The sequence below is a fragment of the Bombina bombina genome, chromosome 4 (genome assembly GCF_027579735.1).
Source record: "Bombina bombina isolate aBomBom1 chromosome 4, aBomBom1.pri, whole genome shotgun sequence".
Classification (NCBI taxonomy): domain Eukaryota; kingdom Metazoa; phylum Chordata; class Amphibia; order Anura; family Bombinatoridae; genus Bombina; species Bombina bombina.
Window position 1 is genome coordinate 207,291,902 of NC_069502.1, and position 21,842 is coordinate 207,313,743.

The 21,842-nt window shown below is 40.3% G+C and overlaps 1 protein-coding gene across 3 annotated transcripts in view; it reads left to right on the plus strand.

The window, feature by feature from the left end:
* The window catches only part of NCK1 (NCK adaptor protein 1), a 247,769-nt gene that overhangs the window by 181,049 nt on the left and 44,878 nt on the right, over nt 1-21,842 (plus strand). For all 3 annotated transcript variants that reach the window (XR_008401969.1, XM_053709755.1, XM_053709756.1), the window contains one exon: nt 20,493-21,202. Coding sequence is in view for 2 of the 3 variants with exons in the window: in XM_053709755.1 (XP_053565730.1) it covers nt 20,493-21,202 (710 nt within the window). In the remaining variant the exon portion in view is untranslated. The remainder of the gene's footprint in view (nt 1-20,492; nt 21,203-21,842) is intronic.

Genomic DNA, 21,842 nt, shown 5'->3' on the forward strand with positions numbered 1-21,842 from the left:
TTGTTGACGCGGGGGTGTAGAGTGATAGACACAGCCGAGGCCATGACTTTGGTATGATGTGGTGTTTCTGTCTTAACAGACTTACATGGAATACCGGTGGGGGAAATCAATTCCCAGTGTTCCATTCAGATCTCCCTATTCTCAGAAATTTTTTCTCATAGTTCTCCCGGGCGGTTTTGAGCTTGTCGCTTCCTTGTCCGTGGGGGGAGAGTGTCCTAGGGAGGTAAGTGAGTTGGGAGTTTCACTCCGATTATTCTTTTGGTTCCTTAGCGAGCATTCTGCTTGGAGGATTTGATCTTCTGGGTTTGTACCAGTTAACACCTCTCAGTGGGGAGACCTTCTTTTGAAGAATTACAGTTCCTCCTGCTAAATGGGGGGTCTCGTGTTTGGTGGTGGGCGGAAGCCCATGTGGGGTCATTGCCAGCGACCCCCTCTATGAGTGTACTCTTCAGGTTCGGATGTCCCCTGTTCAAATGTTTGTGTTGGATGAGGAAGCCGATCAGGCTTTCAAGGCGTCAGTGTTGGCTCCACTGCTTCCGTAGCAGAAGGTGGGTTTGAACCCAGGTGGGGCTCCGCCCTTTTCATCCTGAATATGCTAAACATCTAGCATTCCTTAGTTTTCTTTTAACCTTCTCTTCTGCCATGTCGCTCTTTGTTGTGGATGGTCGATCCTAGCAGGAGCAGACGTCAGTGAGACGGTTTGCTCCGTTTATATCTAGAGTTGTGTTGCAGTTTAGGGGCTTCGCCTCCATGGACCTTGTTACAGGGATCTGCTGTAGCATGGTCCTTGTGTTCATCACAACCTGGACTCTCTGAGACTGACTGTGTGGAATTGAATGCTTAGTCTTAGCCAAGAGAGTTTTTTTTTCTGAAAGAATGTTGTTACTCTCGTTCTAGCTCATAAGGGGTCTAGGACCTACTTCTTCTGGTATGTAGAGCAGGCCTTCTCCTGGCATAAAGCCAGGTTTTTTCTAGGATCTTTTCCTTTCTCCAGGATGCTCTGGGGAAGGGCCTTCTGTTGGGGCCGAAATCTGTCCCCTAAGGGAGCTATCTGTTTTTCTGCTCACGAGGCTCACGGAGCTTTCAGATGTCCAGTCTTGTTCAGGCTTTGACTAGATCAGACCTTGGAGTATACATCTTGTTCCAAATTTTGCAGAAGGCTCTGTTTGGGTTTATGCATGGCGTTAACATTAAGATTTTCTGTCTTGGAAGGTTCTTTGTTTTTTATACTTGCTATTGCTTCAGCGCTCAGTTTGTGAGATGTCTGCCTTGCAATATAAAGTCCCTTACCTAGTTTTTCATGTGGCTAAGGCTGTTCTCTCTGAGAGGTTTTCTTCCTATGGTTGTTTCAGATCGCAACATCTATCAGGAGATTGTGGTTCCTTCCTTGTGTTATTATCCTTCTTCGAAGGAGTGATTATTTCATAACTTGGATGTGGTTCGGGCCTTGAAGTTATATCTTCAGACTACAAGGGAATTTTGTTAAACTTTTTCCTTGTTTGTGTCCTGGGAAGCGTAAGGGGCAGGAAGCCTCGTCCACTTCTTGGTTTTCTGGTTGAGGAGCATGTTCACTTAGCTTATAGTGTCAGCAGGACGCAAGCCTCCCCAGAGGATTAAGGCTCAGTCGACTAGAGCTGTGGCTCCCTCTTGGGTTTTGAGAATAAAGCCTTTAGGGACCAGATTTGTGGGTCAACTACCTGGTCATCCTTACATATTTTTTTTTAATCTTTTTTTTTCTCAAAATTTTTCATATTTAGCGTTTTTGCTTCGGCAGAAACAACTTTTGGGAGAAAGGGTTTTGCAGGCTGTGGTGCCCTCAGAACAGGGTCCGCCTCTCTTTTTACCCTCCCGTATATTTATTCAGTGTCTTAAAGCTTGGGTATATGTTTCCCACAAGTAAAGAATGAAACCGTGGACACTCCTCATATTAAGAAGGAAAACATAAATTATGCTTACCAGATAATTTCCTTTCCTTCTGTATGAGGAGAGTCCACGGCCTGTCCGAATTCTCAGTTGGGCGTACTTAAATTTTGTTTTCTTCTGCTGCACCTTTTATACCCTGATATTTCTCATTCTGTTCCTTGTTCCCTCTGCAGAATGACTGGGGGAAGAGGGAAGTGGGGGAGGTATTTAAGCCTTTGGCTGGGCTGTCTTTGCGGCCTCCTGGTTGCCAGGTTCTGTATTCCCACAAGTAAGCAATGGACTCTCCTCATACAGAAGGAAAGGAAATTATCTGGTAAGCATAATTTGTTTTTCGCCAGTCTTCGGCCCTGTTTGTTTGTTTCTCAGGAAAGCGTAAGGGTCAGAAGGCTACTTCTCTATCCCTCTGGGGGAGAAGTATGATTCGTTTTGCTTATGAGACTGCTGGACAGCAGCCTCCTGAAAGAATTACAGCTCATTCCACTAGGGCTGTCTCCTCTTCTTGGGCTTTCAAAAATGAATCCTCTGTGGAACAGATTTGCAAGGCTGCAACTTGGTCCTCTCTGCATACTTTTTCCAAATTTGATACTTTTGCATCGGCTGAGGCCTCTTTTGGGAGAAAGGTTCTTCAAGCGGTGGTGCCTTCTGTTTAGATCTGCCTGTCTTGTTCTCCCTCCCTGTTCATTCTGTGTCGTTTAGCTTGGGTATTGGTTTTCACTAGTAATTAAATGACGTTGCGGACGTTCCATATCTTAGGAAAGAAAACAAAATTTATGCTTACCTGATAAATGTCTTTCTTTCCGGATATGGAGAGTCGACGACCCCACCCTTAATTAAGACGGTTCATTTTGACTAAACCTCAGGCTCCTCTACCTTTTCCATTTCCCTTTTGTTCGAATGACTTGGGATTATGGGTAGGGGAGTGACACTTAACAACTTTGCTGTGGTGCTCTTTGCCGCCTCCTGCTGGCCAGGAGTGATATTCCCACTAGTAATTGAATGACTTTGTGTACTCTCCATATCCGGAAATAAATAAATTTATCAGGTAAGCATTTTTTATTTTTTTTTGAGAACTGCAAAACCAATATGTGATATCTTCAAGATAGAAAAAATGTCCAAAATAATGTGACAGAAACCTTTGGGAAAGCATGACGTTGTGAATGGATTAATGGAATTAATTTACCAAAAAACAAAAACCAATCATTACAGCTATGAATATACAGCATCTTGCTATTCAATTAAAATCAAATCTATATTTCATGGTGAATAACCTTTAGATTATAATGTATATTAAATAGAAACTATCTTTAGAGTTTTCCTCCAAAAAGCCTTTTATTAAAAAAAAAAAAAAAAAATTAGATAAAATCAGATTTTTTTTTTATTTTTTTTTTATCCACCCTGTTTTCAAATATCTCACAGATATAAGATAAGAAAGTCTTTGTTATATAAAGTAATGAGATAATGAGTTTTTCTCTCTGCAAGCTTGGACCATTTTAAGAGCAAAAACAGAGATTTCATATACAAAAATAACACTAAAGTAGTAATGTCCCATATATTTTTATACTCTGCAACTACTAGAACAAGTAATTGGAAACCCATTTAAGAGGAAAAGGGGGTACACTGTCCCTTTAAACAGTGTCACACAATATGGATAGAACTAATGGTTATTTGCTGCTTGTTCTTTAACCAAGCTTTGTTTATGGCCTTTCTTTTTAGCATGTATTATAATTAAGTTTTAGAGTAAAAACTTATTTACAAAGTGGTAAGTCTGTTGACCTTTGCACAGTGACAGTTTTCCAAAATCCTGCTGGGCATCTGCACACAGTAAATTAAGATTTGCACATTGTCCCTGTGGCTTTTAGTAAAGAATTTGTGCACCCTAATGTCATCGTACTGTAGAAAGGACATGAGAAAATCATGCTCTTTAGCTCCCCAGAGAAGCTTTCCAACCGGGACATCTCAGCTGAGCTCTGTTCAGCGATGGAAGAATGACATTTCTCATAGTCAGATGCAATATATGTAATCAACTCAGTGTTTGTACAGACAATGTTAAAATCAGATGGAGTGTTTGCCTTTTATCATCGCTATCTTTCTATGGAAATGTAGAAGAATTTTTCAGATACATAATACAGAGGTTAACGCCATTTTTTTTAAATTTTTTTTTGCTTTAAGTGTGCCTCTATTACATGAGCATAGGGAGTTGTTGTCATAAGCCAGTGGGCAGAACTTACATTCCAACCATACTTTTCCTGTTAATTTTCTCGGCTGTTTCTTCCATACAAACTTGTATTTTTAATTTTTTAATATCTGAATAATTTGATAGTGGTTATAATAATTGGTTGATTTTTTTTTTAATTGAAATTCTATTTGTTTTCTTTTTATTCACTGATTTTTTTCACCTCTCTTCCAATCTTAATCAGATTGTAAACTCCGATGGTTTAATAAACAAACACTTGATTGGCAGAATTTAATTATTTATTTTAAATTCTGCCCGTCATTTTGTCTTTCCTCTGTTGACCAGTTATCTCTTGATTGAGCAGCAGTAGTAGCAGCATGAGACCTATTTTAAAGATAAACAAAGCAAGCTTTGGTATAGTGAAATAGTAAAGTTAGTGCCTAGCATGCATTTAAAATCAAATGTCATTTAGGGAAGGAATATTTATTTATTTTTAGAGAATAGAAGCAGGATGCCACTGTACACAACAGGAAGAAGACATTAAAGCCTCAGGATGGAATGTTTTAAATGTAGCTGTTGGAGTTATTTCAAACAGCTGAAGAGCATCCGGCTTGATGAAGACACATATACAGGCACTCATTTTAATTGTGTGATAAGTTATCATGTAAATGCTTTGCCACGGTTCCTATTCCATCATGTTGTGGAGTTTTGAGGTCTTTATTATGTTATACAGCAGTTCTGGTTTCTTCTTTTGTTACTTTAAACTCTCATTTGAAGGCAAGCCATGTCAATGTTGCTACAGTAGCAGCTCATTATGATGATCTTTCTGTCTAGTGTTTTTAAAGCTACATAAAACTCCCCAAAACATATCATTAACTTAACCGTACATTATATCTCATTATTGTGTTGGCCCATAATTCCTAATTGTTGGGACTGGAGCTACAATTTCCAGAAGTATAAGGACTAGGTCTTCTTGCAACTTCACGTCTTAATCTAACTCTTTGAATTATGGTAATATGGAGAGCATCTGAGTTTAGCTTGAAGTTCTATATAGATATTTTCCATTCCTTGGGAACATGAAGCAGACATCTCTTCTGAAGAGTTGCACTAGGCATCAGTTTGACGTTCTCCTTACGTTTTTCTCATGAACTTGAAGTTTGATTTTCATTCATCCATTGAAACCATATTCTGCAACAACATTTTACTGCTTGGCAAATCTTAGTTGGTTTGTGCTGCTAGGATGAACCATGGCTGAAATTAACTCAAGCTCGCCAAAATGTTCTTATTTTGGCTCAATTCCCCAGGAAGTACTAACCAACAGTCTCCCCTTACATTATTGCTTATCAGCTAAGATGGGATGTGGCAGGAGAGAGAGTAGCCTTATAACCTCTTGGAAAGATGAGTTTTTCTTCCACCCTTGCTCTTCATTTTCAGTGGTTAAATTCATAGTTAAAGTTGTGCTTCTGAGTCACTCCTAATGCAGATACAATCTCTTCATTCATGAGCATCCTCATCCGGAGCAGCAGAAAGTTATTTTGGGTACACAACAGGTTTAGAACATAGTAAGAAAAGATACAGTAATTAATCTACTGTATGAATACAATATGTAAATAGTGATAAATATACTTTGTGCAAAATACAGAAGCTAGATATCAGAATTATCACTGCTTTAAAGGGACCCAAAACCCATATTTTTTCTTTTATAATTCAGACAGAGGATACAATTTTAAATAAAAAAAATCTAATTTACTTCTATTATCAAATTTGCTTAATTCTCTTGGTATATCTTGGTAACTAGCCATAGAACAAGCTACTGTATTGTGCTATTGTTCGTTCCCAGTTTGAGAGCTGCTCTCTTTTTATCAGTCAGTGTATGCTTAGGAGGAGAATACTTGTCATGCTTCCTGCAGCTGAATGTTAAAGCTAAAGCAGTGACATATTTATTGCAAGAGGATTTAAATGCTACGTATAAAGTTTTTTTTTTAATTGTGCAAATATCCATAAGAACTTTTTAGAGAAGAGTTCTGTAATGATTAAAAATAATCACAGCATCAAGTCCCAAACCTCTTTTAAATGTCTCCTCTTTAATAGAAATCCACTTAATGTTTGTGTACACAGTAGTTCCATGCTTAATATATATGCTTTTAAAATGCTGCTAGTATTCCCAAGCTGTAAATTAACGGGACAGTCAAGTCCAAAAAAAACTTTTATGATTTAAATAGGGCATGCAATTTTAAACACCTTTCCAATTTACTTTTATCACCAATTTTGCTTTGTTCTCTTGGTATTCTTAGTTGAAAGCTAATTCTAGGAGGTTCATATGCTAATTTCTTAGACCTTGAAGACTGCCTCTAATCTGAATGCATTTTGACCACAAGAGGGCATTAGTTCATGTGTTTCATATAGCTAACATTGAGCTCATGCACGTGAAGTTACCCTGGAGTGAGCACTGATTGGCTAAAATTAGGGATACACCGAAATGAAAATTCTGGACCGAAACAGATACAGAAAATTCAGGATTCCCCTGGCCGAAAACCGAAACTGAAATGTTTTTCTTTTTTTTAACTACAGTGTGTGTAGCTGAGAGAGATTGTAGGCAGGAAATCTCCAACAAATGGGCGTGGTCACTTGTACCGTAGGGCGTGATCTGCAGTGAAACTGGTGGAGCATGATTATAGCCAGACAACAATACGAGGTGGACATGTTTTGTTTTTTGGGTGTAGTTATTCGTGCGATAGGCGTGGCTGCACCTGATCATCTCTCATCGTATCTCCACCTAGTTTCTGGCTTGCGTTTCACACTGACCCGTCATATTATATGTCCGGAGCCCCAAATGGAGTCTGCCTGTCACCAAGACCACTGGACTTAGCTATGACCTTACGTGCAAGGTGGTTATAGAAAGCTTTTTTGTATACACTGACTGGTAGGTGCTAATTTGTACCAACTGTGTGCGAGCTTGGGGCTTATGCATATATAGTGTGCACGCATATTTGCCTCGGGCGAATAGAATGTCTACGCACAAGAGGCTGATGTATGAGCACTATATATAAGGCTTATACATATTCACTGTGTGTGCTTAGGGCTGTGTCTGATAATATCAAGTGTTTATAAAAAGGTTACTTATCCTTCTTTGAAAACTGTATTCAGAACTTTGGTTTCCTTTTAAAAAAAAAAAAAAGGCACTTCTGGTTTCAAATATCATCATGTCATGGTACTTATGTGGGAGCTCTGTGTACCATGCCAGTGCTGTGCTGCTCACCTTATGCTAAGGATAGACATTTAACTCAATAGAACAGGGGAGGGCTGTACATTTTTAGCCATTTTGGTCCTCTTTGGGCCGAAATTGGAATTGCACATTTTCGGTGGCCCAAATTTTGGTGCATCGCTAGTATTATTCTTTATTTAGTTCTGTGTAACAGAATCAGATTTAACCATTTTTTTTTATCAATTATCAAAATAAAGTATAGTCGTAGAAAACTATTATATGCAAAACAGTAAGTCAAGTAATGAACTCAAACAGCAGCTCTAAACTGGCATAAAATTTGAAATATGCTACACAATAATTTTTACCGAAAATAAAAGGCAAAAAAAAACCGAAAACCGAAATAACCAAAAATGCCATTTCTTTCATGTAATTAGCAAGAGTCCATGAGCTAGTGACGTATGGGATATACATTCCTACCAGGAGGGGCAAAGTTTCCCAAACCTCAAAATGCCTATAAATACACCCCTCACCACACCCACAATTCAGTTTTACAAACTTTGCCTCCGATGGAGGTGGTGAAGTAAGTTTGTGCTAGATTCTACGTTGATATGCGCTCCGCAGCAAGTTGGAGCCCGGTTTTCCTCTCAGCGTGCAGTGAATGTCAGAGGGATGTGAGGAGAGTATTGCCTATTTGAATGCAGTGATCTCCTTCTAAGGGGTCTATTTCATAGGTTCTCTGTTATCGGTCGTAGAGATTCATCTCTTACCTCCCTTTTCAGATCGACGATATACTCTTATATATATCATTACCTCTGCTGATTCTCGTTTCAGTACTGGTTTGGCTATCTGCTATATGTAGATGAGTGTCCTGGGGTAAGTAAGTCTTATTTTCTGTGACACTCCAAGCTATGGTTGGGCACTTTGTTTATAAAGTTCTAAATATATGTATTCAAACATTTATTTGCCTTGACTCAGAATGTTCAACTTTCCTTATTTTCAGACAGTCAGTTTCATATTTGGGATAATGCATTTTGATTTGACCATTTTTTCTTACCTTAAAATTTGACTTTTTCCCTGTGGGCTGTTAGGCTCGCGGGGGCTGAAAATGCTTCATTTTATTGCGTCATTCTTGGCGCGGACTTTTTTGGCGCAAAAATTCTATTTCCGTTTCCGGCGTCATACGTGTCGCCGGAAGTTGCGTCATTCTTTGACGTTATTTCGCGCCAAAAATGTCGGCGTTCCGGATGTGGCGTCATTTTTGGCGCCAAAAAGCATTTAGGCGCCAAATAATGTGGGCGTCTTATTTGGCGCGAAAAAAATATGGGCGTCGCTTTTGTCTCCACATTATTTAAGTCTCATTTTTTATTGCTTCTGGTTGCTAGAAGCTTGTTCTTTGGCATTCTTTCCCATTCCTGAAACTGTCATTTAAGGAATTTGATCAATTTTGCTTTATATGTTGTTTTTTCTCTTACATATTGCAAGATGTCTCACGTTGCATCTGAGCCAGAAGATACTACAGGAAAATCGCTGTCAAGTGCTGAATCTACCAAAGCTAAGTGTATCTGCTGTAAACTTTTGGTAGCTATTTCTCCAGCTGTTGTTTGTATTGATTGTCATGACAAACTTGTTAAAGCAGATAATATTTCCTTTAGTAAAGTACCATTGCCTGTTGCAGTTCCCTCAACATCTAAGGTGCAGAATGTTCCTGATAATATAAGAGATTTTGTTTCTGAATCCATAAAGAAGGCTATGTCTGTTATTTCTCCTTCTAGTAAACGTAAAAAATCTTTTAAAACTTCTCTCCCTACAGATGAATTTTTAAATGAACATCATCATTCTGATTCTGATGACTCCTCTGGTTCAGAGGATTCTGTCTCTGAGGTTGATGCTGATAAATCTTCATATTTATTTAAAATGGAATTTATTCGTTCTTTACTTAAAGAAGTTCTAATTGCTTTAGAAATAGAGGATTCTAGTCCTCTTGATACTAATTCTAAACGTTTAGATAAGGTATTTAAAGCTCCTGTGGTTATTCCAGAAGTTTTTCCTGTTCCTAATGCTATTTCTGCAGTAATTTCCAAAGAATGGGATAAATTGGGTAATTCATTTACTCCTTCTAAAACGTTTTAAGCATTTATATCCTGTGCCGTCTGACAGATTAGAATTTTGGGACAAAATCCCTAAAGTTGATGGGGCTATTTCTACCCTTGCTAAACGTACTACTATTCCTACGTCAGATGGTACTTCGTTTAAGGATCCTTTAGATAGGAAAATTGAGTCCTTTCTAAGAAAAGCTTATCTGTGTTCAGGTAATCTTCTTAGACCTGCTATATCTTTGGCTGATGTTGCTGCAGCTTCAACTTTTTGGTTGGAAACTTTAGCGCAACAAGTAACACATCGTGATGCTCATGACATTATTATTCTTCTTCAGCATGCTAATAATTTTATCTGTGATGCCATTTTTGATATTATCAGAGTTGATGTCAGGTTTATGTCTCTAGCTATTTTAGCTAGAAGAGCTTTATGGCTTAAAACTTGGAATGCTGATATGGCTTCTAAATCAACTTTACTTTCTATTTCTTTCCAGGGTAACAAATTATTTGGTTCTCAGTTGGATTCCATCATTTCAACTGTTACTGGTGGGAAAGGAACTTTTTTACCACAGGATAAAAAATCTAAAGGTAAAAGTAGAGCTAATAATCGTTTTCGTTCCTTTCGTTTCAACAAAGAACAAAAGCCTGATCCTTCATCCTCAGGAGCAGTTTCAGTTTGGAAACCATCTCCAGTCTGGAATAAATCCAAGCCAGCTAGAAAGGCAAAGCCTGCTTCTAAATCCACATGAAGGTGCGGCCCTCATTCCAGCTCAGCTGGTAGGGGGCAGGTTACGTTTTTTCAAGGAAATTTGGATCAATTCTGTTCACAATCTTTGGATTCAGAACATTGTTTCAGAAGGGTACAGAATTGGTTTCAAGATAAGACCTCCTGCAAAGAGATTTTTTCTTTCCCGTGTCCCAGTAAATCCAGTAAAAGCTCAAGCATTTCTGAAATGTGTTTCAGATCTAGAGTTGACTGGAGTAATTATGCCAGTTCCAGTTCAGGAACAGGGGATGGGGTTTTATTCAAATCTCTTCATTGTACCAAAGAAGGAGAATTCCTTCAGACCAGTTCTGGATCTAAAAATATTGAATCGTTATGTAAGGATACCAACGTTCAAAATGGTAACTGTAAGGACTATCTTGCCTTTTGTTCTGCAAGGGAATTATATGTCCACAATAGATTTACAGGATGCATATCTGCATATTCCGATTCATCCAGATCATTTTCAGTTCCTGAGATTCTCTTTTCTGGACAAGCATTACCAGTTTGTGGCTCTGCCGTTTGGCCTAGCTACAGCTCCAAGAATTTTTACAAAGGTTCTCGGTGCCCTTCTGTCTGTAATCAGAGAACAGGGTATTGTGGTATTTCCTTATTTGGACGATATCTTGGTACTTGCTCAGTCTTTACATTTAGCAGAATCTCATACGAATCGACTTGTGTTGTTTCTTCAAGATCATGGTTGGAGGATCAATTTACCAAAAAGTTCTTTGATTCCTCAGACAAGGGTAATCTTTCTGGGTTTCCAGATGGATTCAGTGTCCATGACTCTGTCTTTAACAGACAAGAGACGTCTAAAATTGATTACAGCTTGTCGAAACCTTCAGTCACAATCATTCCCTTCGGTAGCCTTATGCATGGAAATTCTAGGTCTTATGACTGCTGCATCGGACGCGATCCCCTTTGCTCGTTTTCACATGCGACCTCTTCAGCTCTGTATGCTGAAGCAATGGTGCAAGGATTACACGAAGATATCTCAAACAATATCTTTAAAACCAATTGTTCGGCACTCTCTGACATGGTGGACAGATCACCATCGTTTAATTCAGGGGGCTTCTTTTGTGCTTCCGACCTGGACTGTAATTTCAACAGATGCAAGTCTCACGGGTTGGGGAGCTGTGTGGGGATCTCTGACGGCACAGGGAGTTTGGGAATCTCAGGAGGTGAGATTACCTATCAATATCTTGGAACTCCGTGCAATTTTCAGAGCTCTTCAGTTTTGGCCTCTTCTGAAGAGAGAATCGTTCATTTGTTTTCAGACAGACAATGTCACAACTGTGGCATACATCAATCATCAAGGAGGGACTCACAGTCCTCTGGCTATGAAAGAAGTATCTCGAATTTTGGTTTGGGCGGAATCCAGCTCCTGTCTAATCTCTGCGGTTCATATCCCAGGTGTAGACAATTGGGAAGCGGATTATCTAAGTCGCCAAATGTTGCATCCGGGCGAATGGTCTCTTCACCCAGAGGTATTTCTTCAGATTGTTCAAATGTGGGAACTTCCAGAAATAGATCTGATGGCGTCCCATCTAAACAAGAAACTTCCCAGGTATCTGTCCAGATCCCGGGATCCTCAGGCGGAGGCAGTGGATGCATTATCACTTCCTTGGAAGTATCATCCTGCCTATATCTTTCCGCCTCTAGTTCTTCTTCCAAGAGTGATCTCCAAGATTCTGAAGGAATGCTCGTTTGTTCTGCTGGTAGCTCCAGCATGGCCTCACAGGTTTTGGTATGCGGATCTTGTCCGGATGGCCTCTTGCCAACCGTGGACTCTTCCGTTAAGACCAGACCTTCTATCACAAGGTCCTTTTTTCCATCAGGATCTGAAATCCTTAAATTTAAAGGTATGGAGATTGAACGCTTGATTCTTGGTCAAGAGGTTTCTCTGACTCTGTGATTAATACTATGTTACAGGCTCGTAAATCTGTATCTCGAGAGATATATTATAGAGTCTGGAAGACTTATATTTCTTGGTGTCTTTCTCATCATTTTTCTTGGCATTCTTTTAGAATACCGAGAATTTTACAGTTTCTTCAGGATGGTTTAGATAAGGGTTTGTCCGCAAGTTCTTTGAAAGGACAAATCTCTGCTCTTTCTGTTCTTTTTCACAGAAAGATTGCTATTCTTCCTGATATTCATTGTTTTGTACAAGCTTTGGTTCGTATAAAACCTGTCATTAAGTCAATTTCTCCTCCTTGGAGTTTGAATTTGGTTCTGGGAGCTCTTCAAGCTCCTCCGTTTGAACCTATGCATTCATTGGACATTAAATTACTTTCTTGGAAAGTTTTGTTCCTTTTGGCCATCTCTTCTGCTAGAAGAGTTTCTGAATTATCTGCTCTTTCTTGTGAGTCTCCTTTTCTGATTTTTCATCAGGATAAGGCGGTGTTGCGAACTTCTTTTGAATTTTTACCTAAAGTTGTGAATTCCAACAACATTAGTAGAGAAATTGTGGTTCCTTCATTATGTCCTAATCCTAAGAATTCTAAGGAGAAATCGTTGCATTCTTTGGATGTTGTTAGAGCTTTGAAATATTATGTTGAAGCTACGAAATCTTTCCGTAAGACTTCTAGTCTATTTGTTATCTTTTCCGGTTCTAGGAAAGGCCAGAAAGCTTCTGCCATTTCTTTGGCATCTTGGTTGAAATCTTTAATTCATCTTGCCTATGTTGAGTCGGGTAAAATTCCGCCTCAGAGAATTACAGCTCATTCTACTAGGTCAGTATCTACTTCCTGGGCGTTTAGGAATGAAGCTTCGGTTGACCAGATCTGCAAAGCAGCAACTTGGTCCTCTTTGCATACTTTTACTAAATTCTACCATTTTGATGTATTTTCTTCTTCTGAAGCAGTTTTTGGTAGAAAAGTACTTCAGGCAGCGGTTTCAGTTTGAATCTTCTGCTTATGTTTTTCGTTAAACTTTATTTTGGGTGTGGATTATTTTCAGCAGGAATTGGCTGTCTTTATTTTATCCCTCCCTCTCTAGTGACTCTTGTGTGGAAAGATCCACATCTTGGGTAGTCATTATCCCATACGTCACTAGCTCATGGACTCTTGCTAATTACATGAAAGAAAACATAATTTATGTAAGAACTTACCTGATAAATTAATTTCTTTCATATTAGCAAGAGTCCATGAGGCCCGCCCTTTTTTTGTGGTGGTTATGATTTTGTATAAAGCACAATTATTCCAATTCCTTATTTTATATGCTTTCGCACTTTTTTATCACCCCACTTCTTGGCTATTCGTTAAACTGAATTGTGGGTGTGGTGAGGGGTGTATTTATAGGCATTTTGAGGTTTGGGAAACTTTGCCCCTCCTGGTAGGAATGTATATCCCATACGTCACTAGCTCATGGACTCTTGCTAATATGAAAGAAATGAATTTATCAGGTAAGTTCTTACATAAATTATGTTTTTTGTCCGAAATTTCGGTGCATCCCTAGATAAAATGCAAGTCTGTCAAAAGAACGAAAATAAGGGGGCAGTTTGCAGAGGCTTAGATACAAGGTAATCACAGAGGTAAAAACGTGTATGTCTATAACAGTGTTGGTTATGCAAAACTGGGGAATGGTTAATAAAGGGATTATCTTTCTTTCTCTTTTAAGGTGTATCCAGTCCACGGATTCATCCTTTACTTGTGGGATATTCTCCTTCCCTACAGGAAGTGGCAAAGAGAGCACACAGCAGAGCTGTCCATATAGCTCCCCCTCTAGCTCCACCCCCAGGTCATTCTCTTTGCCGGCTCTAAGCACTAGGGTCTCTCTCGGGAGGGTAAAGTGAATGTGGTGTTAGAATTGTAGTTTTTATTATCTTCAATCAAAAGTTTGTTATTTTAGATGTTCCCGGTTTGTACTATTTACTCTCTAGCAGAAAAGTGATGAAGATTTCTGCTGAGAGGAAAATGATTTTAGCATGTAAAATCCACTGCTGTTCCCACACAGGACTGAGGAGTACCAGAAAACTTCAATTGGGGGGAACAGTTTGCAGGGTAACTGCAATAAGTTATGTTTAGTCATTTATTTCTAGGCAAGACTGAGTTAATGCTAGAAGAGACTGACAATATCCCCATGAGGGGAGGGTAAGCTATGTTCACAGACTAAGTAAGGAATGAATGCTTACATAACAGGGCTAATTATGCTGGTTGACACTAATTCAGGACAATCGATTGTTTATTTAAGGAAAAGATCGTTTGTAAGACACTTTGGAAGTCCTTTTGGGTTCTTTCTGGGGTTATTACCCACATGGCTATTTTTTATTCACTCAGGAGTGATTTCTTAGGCCTCACAGCTCCGGAGTAGAGTGGGAGGGGCCTAACTTTGCGTCTCAGATGCGCAGTTAGAATTGCATGGAAGTTCAGGCTGCTTCACATGGAGGGTCCTGCTGCTATTTGAGGGCCTAAAAGAAGCTATATTCCCCCAAATCTGGTCCCTAAGGGCAGGTAGGGCAAGGTGCTGTAGTAATTTTAAACGGCTGTTGGCTTTAGGCTGCTCCGGTTTGGCCATTAAGGGGTTAATCGTTTTGATACTAGTGTTGCAATCTTACTAAGGCTTTAGGTACATACTGTGAAAATTTCAAAGGAATTGCTGCATTTTTCACTGTTTTGCAAAATTGTGTGCCTTTTTTATCTCTTAAAGGGACACTCAAGTCAAAATGAAACTTCATAAATCAGATACAGCATGTTATTTTAAACAACTTTCCAATTTACTTCCATTAACAAAATGTGCACAGTCTTTTAATATTTACACTTTTTGAGTCACCAGCTCCTACTGAGCATGTGCAAGAATTCACAGCATATACGTATATGCATTTGTGATTGGCTGATGGGTGTCACATGGTACAGGGGGAGTGGAAATAGACATAACTTTGCAATTTATTTTAAAAAAATTTGAAGTTCAGACTAAGTGCTATTGCATTGTTTTCTTATCATGCATTTGTTGATTATGCAAATCTATTTTATTGACTGGTCCTTTAAAGGCACAGTAACGTTTTTTCAAATTGTTTTTTATTTTATTAAAGTGATTTCCAAGCCTTTTTGTGTATACTACTAGTCTGTTAAACATGTCTGATACCAAGGAAAATCCTTGTTCAATGTGTTTAGAAGCCATGGTGGAACCCCCTCTCAGAATGTGTCCCACTTGTACTGATATGTCTATACACTTTAAAGATCATATTGTTGCACTTATGAATGTGGCCCAAGATGATTCTCAGACTGAAGGTAACGAGGGTAGCCCGTCTACCTCTCCCCAAGTGTCAGAACCAGTTACGCCCGCTCAAGCGATGCCTAGTACCTCTAGTGCGTCTAACCCTTTTACATTACAAGACTTATCGGCAGCCATGGATAATTCTCTTACAGCCTTCTTATCTAAACTGCCCGTGTTACCTGCAAAGCGTGATAGCTCCGTTTTAAGAACAGATTATGAGCATTCTGACGCTTTGGTAGCCGTATCCGATATACCCTCACAACGCTCTGAAGTGGGAGCGAGGGATTTGATGTCTGAGGGAGAAGTCTCTGATTCAGGAAGGGTCCCTCCTCAGACAGATTCAGATACATTTGCTTTTAAATTTAAACTAGAACACCTCCGCGTTTTGCTCAGGGAGGTATTAGCTACTCTGGATGACTGCGACCCCTTGGTGATCCCAGAGAAATTGTGTAAAATGGACAAGTACCTAGAGGTCCCTGTTTACACTGATGCGTTTCCGGTCCCTAAGAGGATTGCGGATATCGTTACTAGGGAGTGGGATAGACCAGGTGTTCCCTTTGTTCCCCCTCCTGTTTTTAAGAAAATGTTCCCCATATCTGACCCCATGCGGGACTCGTGGCAGACCCTCCCTAAGGTGGAGGGGGCTGTTTCTTCTCTTGCTAAGCGCACAACCATACCAATTGAAGACAGTTGTGCTTTTAAAGACCCTATGGATAAAAAGTTAGAGGGATTACTTAAGAAAATTTTTGTTCAACAAGGTTTTCTTCTCCAACCTATTGCCTGCATTATTCCTGTAACCACTGCAGCTGCTTTCTGTTTTGAGGCGCTGGAAGACTCGCTCCAGACGGAGACCTGGATAGAATTAAGGCTCTAAAGCTAGCTAATTCTTTTATCACTGACGCCGCTTTCCAAATAGCTAAGTTAGCGGCAAAAAATTCAGGTTTCGCCATTTTGGTGCGCAGGGCGCTATTGGTAAAGTCCTGGTCGGCCGATGTGTCGTCTAAATCCAAGCTTTTGAACATCCCTTTCAAAGGAAAGACCCTCTTCGGGCCTGAATTGAAAGAGATTATTTCAGAAATCACTGGGGGAAAAGGCCATGCTCTCCCTCAGGACAAGTCCTTTAAGACAAAAAACAAAGCTAATTTTCGTTCCTTTCGTAATTTCAGGAGCGGCCCCGCTTCATCCTCTCCGGCTGCAAAGCAAGAGGGTAACGCTTCACAGCCCAAGGCAACCTGGAAACCTTACCAGGGCTGGAATAAGGGTAAACAGGCCATAAAGCCTGCAGCTTGCCACCAAGACAGCATGAAGGGGTAGCCCCCGATCTGGGACCGGATCTAGTAGGGGGCAGACTCTCTCTTCGCTCAGGCCTGGGCAAGAGATGTACACAATGCTTGGGCATTAGAGATTGTATCCCAGATCAGACAAAGAAAGAGGCGTTTTTACGCTGTGTAGAAGATCTACATACAATGGGAGTGATCCACCCAGTTCCAATTGCGGAACAAGGGTTGGGTTTTTTCTCAAACCTGTTTGTGGTTCCCAAAAAAGAGGGAACTTTCAGACCCATCCTGGATCTAAAAATTCTATACAGATTCCTCAGAGTCCCATCATTCAAAATGGAGACCATTCGGACAATTTTACCAATGATCCAGGAAGGTCAATATATGACTACCGTGGATTTAAAGGATGCATATCTACACATTCCTATCCACAAAGATCATCACCAGTTTCTCAGGTTCGCTTTTCTGGACAAGCATTACCAGTTTGTGGCTCTTCCCTTCGGCTTAGCCACTGCTCCCAGAATTTTCACAAAGGTGCTAGGGTCCCTCCTGGCGGTGCTAAGACCGCGGGGCATAGCAGTGGCGCCTTACTTAGACGACATCTTAATTCAGGCGCCGTCTTTCCAAAGAGCCAAGTCTCACACAGAGATTGTATTGGCCTTTCTGAGGTCTCATGGGTGGAAGGTGAACATCAAAAAGAGTTCTCTTTCCCCTCTCACAAGGGTTCCCTTCCTAGGGACTCTGTTAGACTCGGTAGAAATGAAAATATTTCTGACGGAGGTCAGAAAATTAAAACTATTAACTACTTGCCGAGCTCTTCATTCCATTCCCTGGCCATCTGTAGCTCTGTGCATGGAGACAATCGGATTAATGGTAGCAGCAATGGACATAGTCCCTTTTGCTCGGATACACCTCAGACCACTGTAACTATGCATGCTCAAACAGTGGAATGGGGATTATGCAGATTTGTCTCCTCAAATTCAGTTGGACCAGGAGACCAGAGATTCTCTTCTCTGGTGGTTGTCTCAGGATCACCTGTCTCAGGGAATATGTTTCCGCAGGCCAGAGTGGATCAATGTAACGACCGACGCCAGTCTGTTAGGCTGGGGTTCGGTCTGGGACTCCCTGAAAGCTCAGGGCTTATGGTCTCGGGAAGAAACGCTTCTCCCGATAAACAACTGAGGGCGATATTCAACGCTCTTCAGGCATGGCCTCAACTAGCTGCGGCCAAGTTCATCAGATTTCAGTCGGACAACATCACGACTGTAGCTTACGTCAATCATCAGGGGGGAACAAAGAGTTCCCTAGCGATGACGGAAGTAACCAAAATAATCAGGTGGGTGGAGGATCACTCCTGCCATCTCTCAGCAATTCACATCCCAGGAGTAGACAACTGGGAGGCGGATTTTCTAATTCGTCAGACTTTTCACCCGGGGGAGTGGGAACTCCATCCGGAGGTATGTGCCCAGCTGACTCAGCTATGGGGCACTCCAGAGTTGGATCTGATGGCGTCCCGTCAGAACACCAAACTTCCTCTCTACGGGTCCAGGTCCCGGGACCCCAAGGCGGTACTGATAGATGCTCTAGCAGCGCCTTGGTTCTTTAATCTGGCTTATGTTTTTCCACCGTTTCCCCTTCTCCCTCGTCTGGTCGCCAGAATCATGCAGGAGAAGGCTTTGGTGATTCTGATAGCACCTGCGTGGCCACGCAGGACTTGGTATGCAGACCTAGTGGACATGTCATCTGTCCCACCATGGACACTGCCAATGAGGCAGGATCTTCTAATACAGGGGTCCGTTCAAGCATCCAAATCTAATTTCTCTACGTCTGACTGCTTGGAGATTGAACGCTTAATTCTATCGAAGCGTGGTTTCTCTGAGTCAGTTATAGATACTCTGATTCAGGCTAGAAAGCCTATCACCAGGAAAATCTACCATAAGATATGGTGGAAATATCTCTGTTGGTGTGAATCCAAGGGTTACTCATGGAGTAAGATTAGGATTCCCATGATATTGTCTTTCCTCCAAGAAGGATTGGAGAAAGGATTGTCAGTTCCTTAAAAGGACAGCTATCTGCTCTGTCTATCCTTTTACACAAGCGTCTGGCAGAGGTACCAGATGTTCAAGCGTTTGCTTAGGCTTTAGTCAGAATCAAGCCTGTCTATAAATCTGTGGCTCCGCCATGGAGTCTAAATCTAGTTCTTTCAGTTCTTCAAGGGGTTTTGTTTGAACCTTTACATTCCATAGATATTAAGTTGTTATCTTGGAAAGTTTTGTTTTTGGTAGCTATCTCTTCTACTCGAAGAGTTTCAGAATTATCTGCCTTACAGTGTGCTTCACCTTACCTGGTGTTCCACGCAGATAAGGTAGTTTTGCGTACCAAACCTGGTTTTCTTCCTAAAGTTGTTTCTAACAAGAATATTAACCAGGAAATAGTTGTTCCTTCTCTGTGTCCTAATCCTTCTTCAAAGAAGGAACGTCTGTTACACAATCTTGATGTAGTTCGTGCTTTAAAGTTCTATTTACAAGCAACTAAGGATTTCAGACAAACATTTCCTTGTTTGTTATCTATTCTGGTAAGAGGAGAGGTCAGAAAGCGACTGCTACCTCTCTTTCCTTTTGGCTGAAAAGCATCATCCGTTTGGCCTATGAGACTGCTGGCCAGCAGCCTCCTGAAACTATTACTGCTCATTCTACCAGAGCAGTGGCTTCCACATGGGCTTTTAAAAATGAGGCTTTTGTTGAACAGATTTGTAAGGCAGCGACTTGGTCTTCACTGCATACTTTTTCCAAATTTTACAAATTCGATACTTTTGCTTCTTCGGAGGCTATTTTTGGGAGAGAGGTTTTGCAAGCAGTGTTGCCTTCCGTTTAAGGTACCTGTCTTGTTCCCTCCCTTCATCCGTGTCCTAAAGCTTTGGTATTGGTATCCCACAAGTAAAGGAATCTGTGGACTGGATACACCTTACAAGAGAAAACAGAATTTATGCTTACCTGATAAATTACTTTCTCTTGTGGTGTATCCAGTCCACGGCCCGCCCTGGCAATTAAGTCAGGTAAAAAAAAATGTTGTTTAAACTACAGTCACCACTGCACTCTATGGTTTCTCCTTTTTCTTCCTAACCTTTGGTCGAATGACTGGGGGGTGGAGCTAGAGGGGGAGCTATATGGACAGCTCTGCTGTGTGCTCTCTTTGCCACTTCCTGTAGGGAAGGAGAATATCCCACAAGTAAAAGATGAATCCGTGGACTGGATACACCACAAGAGAAAGTAATTTATCAGGTAAGCATAAATTCTGTTTTTTAAACAATAATAATTCTGGTGTTGACTGTCCCTTTAAATATTTATGAGGATTTATTTAGTAACATTATCCATAGAATAAGAATATTTTTTTTTTTTAGGTTTGATTTTAACCAGGAACTGTCAAGTAATTAAATATTTGGTCAAACATGGTATTAATCAGGATTTTCTTTTTTTCCAGCTTGTGCAAGTAGGAAAGAAGATTGGTTATTGGTTGCGTTTATGCATAAAGCAATTTTATTGATGTGACGTTTCAAGAGCAAAAACTCCCATTCTTCAGATGAAATGTGACATTCTTGCCGGAAAGGTTACATTAATAAAATAGTTAATCGAAAAAATCCAATGTTGTATAAGTTGCTATAATTGACATTATTCCTGTAACCGTGGTGGTAGTTTGGATTGCTGGAGGGAGTATGGAATCCCTATGGACGTTTAATTCCTTTTTATGTATGGTTTAAAATGAGACGTCTTTTTAATCACACCTTTCTCAGTGTTATAAACTTTGTTTATTAGAGTATTAATTATCTTTTTCTTTTTATTAATAGGTATTGGAAAAGTGAAACGGAAACCAAACATGCCCGATTCATCTTCTACTGCGGATGATAGTTTCTCTGAAAGTGAACGCCTGTATGACCTCAACATGCCAGCATATGTTAAATTCACATACACAGCAGAGAGAGAGGATGAGCTCTCCTTAGTAAAAGGAACCAAAGTCATTGTTATGGAGAAGTGTAGTGATGGTTGGTGGAGAGGTAGTTACAATGGACGCGTAGGGTGGTTTCCTTCAAATTATGTGACTGAAGATAATGATAGCCCTCCAGGAGACCAAGTGGGGACATTGTCAGAAAAGTTGGCAGCAGTTGTCAACAACCTTAATAATGGCAGGTCACTCCATGTAGTCCAAGCTCTCTATCCATTTAGCTCATCAAATGAAGAGGAGCTCAACTTTGAAAAGGGAGAAGTGATGGATGTTATTGAGAAACCTGAGAATGATCCAGAGTGGTGGAAATGTCGAAAGGGCAATGGTCTTATTGGTCTAGTTCCAAAGAACTATGTAACAATAATGCAGAACTTTCAGTCTAGTTCTGGTTACGAACCCTTGCCTCCACGTTGTGATTACATTGGGCCTTCAACCACTGGAAGGTTTGCTGGTAACCTGTGGTATTATGGTAAAGTGACACGACATCAAGCAGAATCGGCACTCAATGAAAGAGGAAATGAGGGAGATTTCCTTATCAGAGATAGTGAATCTTCGGTATGTGTAATGGATGATTATTATTTTTTTTATTGATTTTTATTTCCTCTTCTATTCCCTTCTCTCTGTTTTTCCTGAATTTCCTATTACAGTAGATTTTCTCTTACTTTCTACCATTTTCATACTTACTACTCTTAGACCTGTGTTTGCTGGGCCATGGAAAGAGGAAAAATAAAATTTGTTTTAGCATTAAAGTATATAGAATTAATGTGCTTAGAATAGGACTTGAAAAATGTGCTCAAAATTTTGGACCCTAGACATCAATTCAGGAGTTTTTCTTTTTGTGTGTAGACAAAAAATAAGGAATTTATCTCCTTTTGATTGCAGGAAACATACGTGGAGCAGTAACTTAACTCATTAATTACCATAGACATCATGACAATTGCGGTGTGAAATCACTGTTGCAGAACACACGTGCAACAGTGATTTAACCCCTTTTACTACCACAAAAGCACACAGGGCAGATTACTTGCTTTGAATGCAGTGTAGTAGCTTCACATCATAACTTCTAGGATCCCTGCAATAATGGCATTGTGCTCAACTGTGACATATAGCCAAAGTCTACTCTGGAGCACCATAACCCTTCAGATCCTGAGCTGAATGCAACTGGTGATGGGCAACTACGCAGAGATGCTGCCCC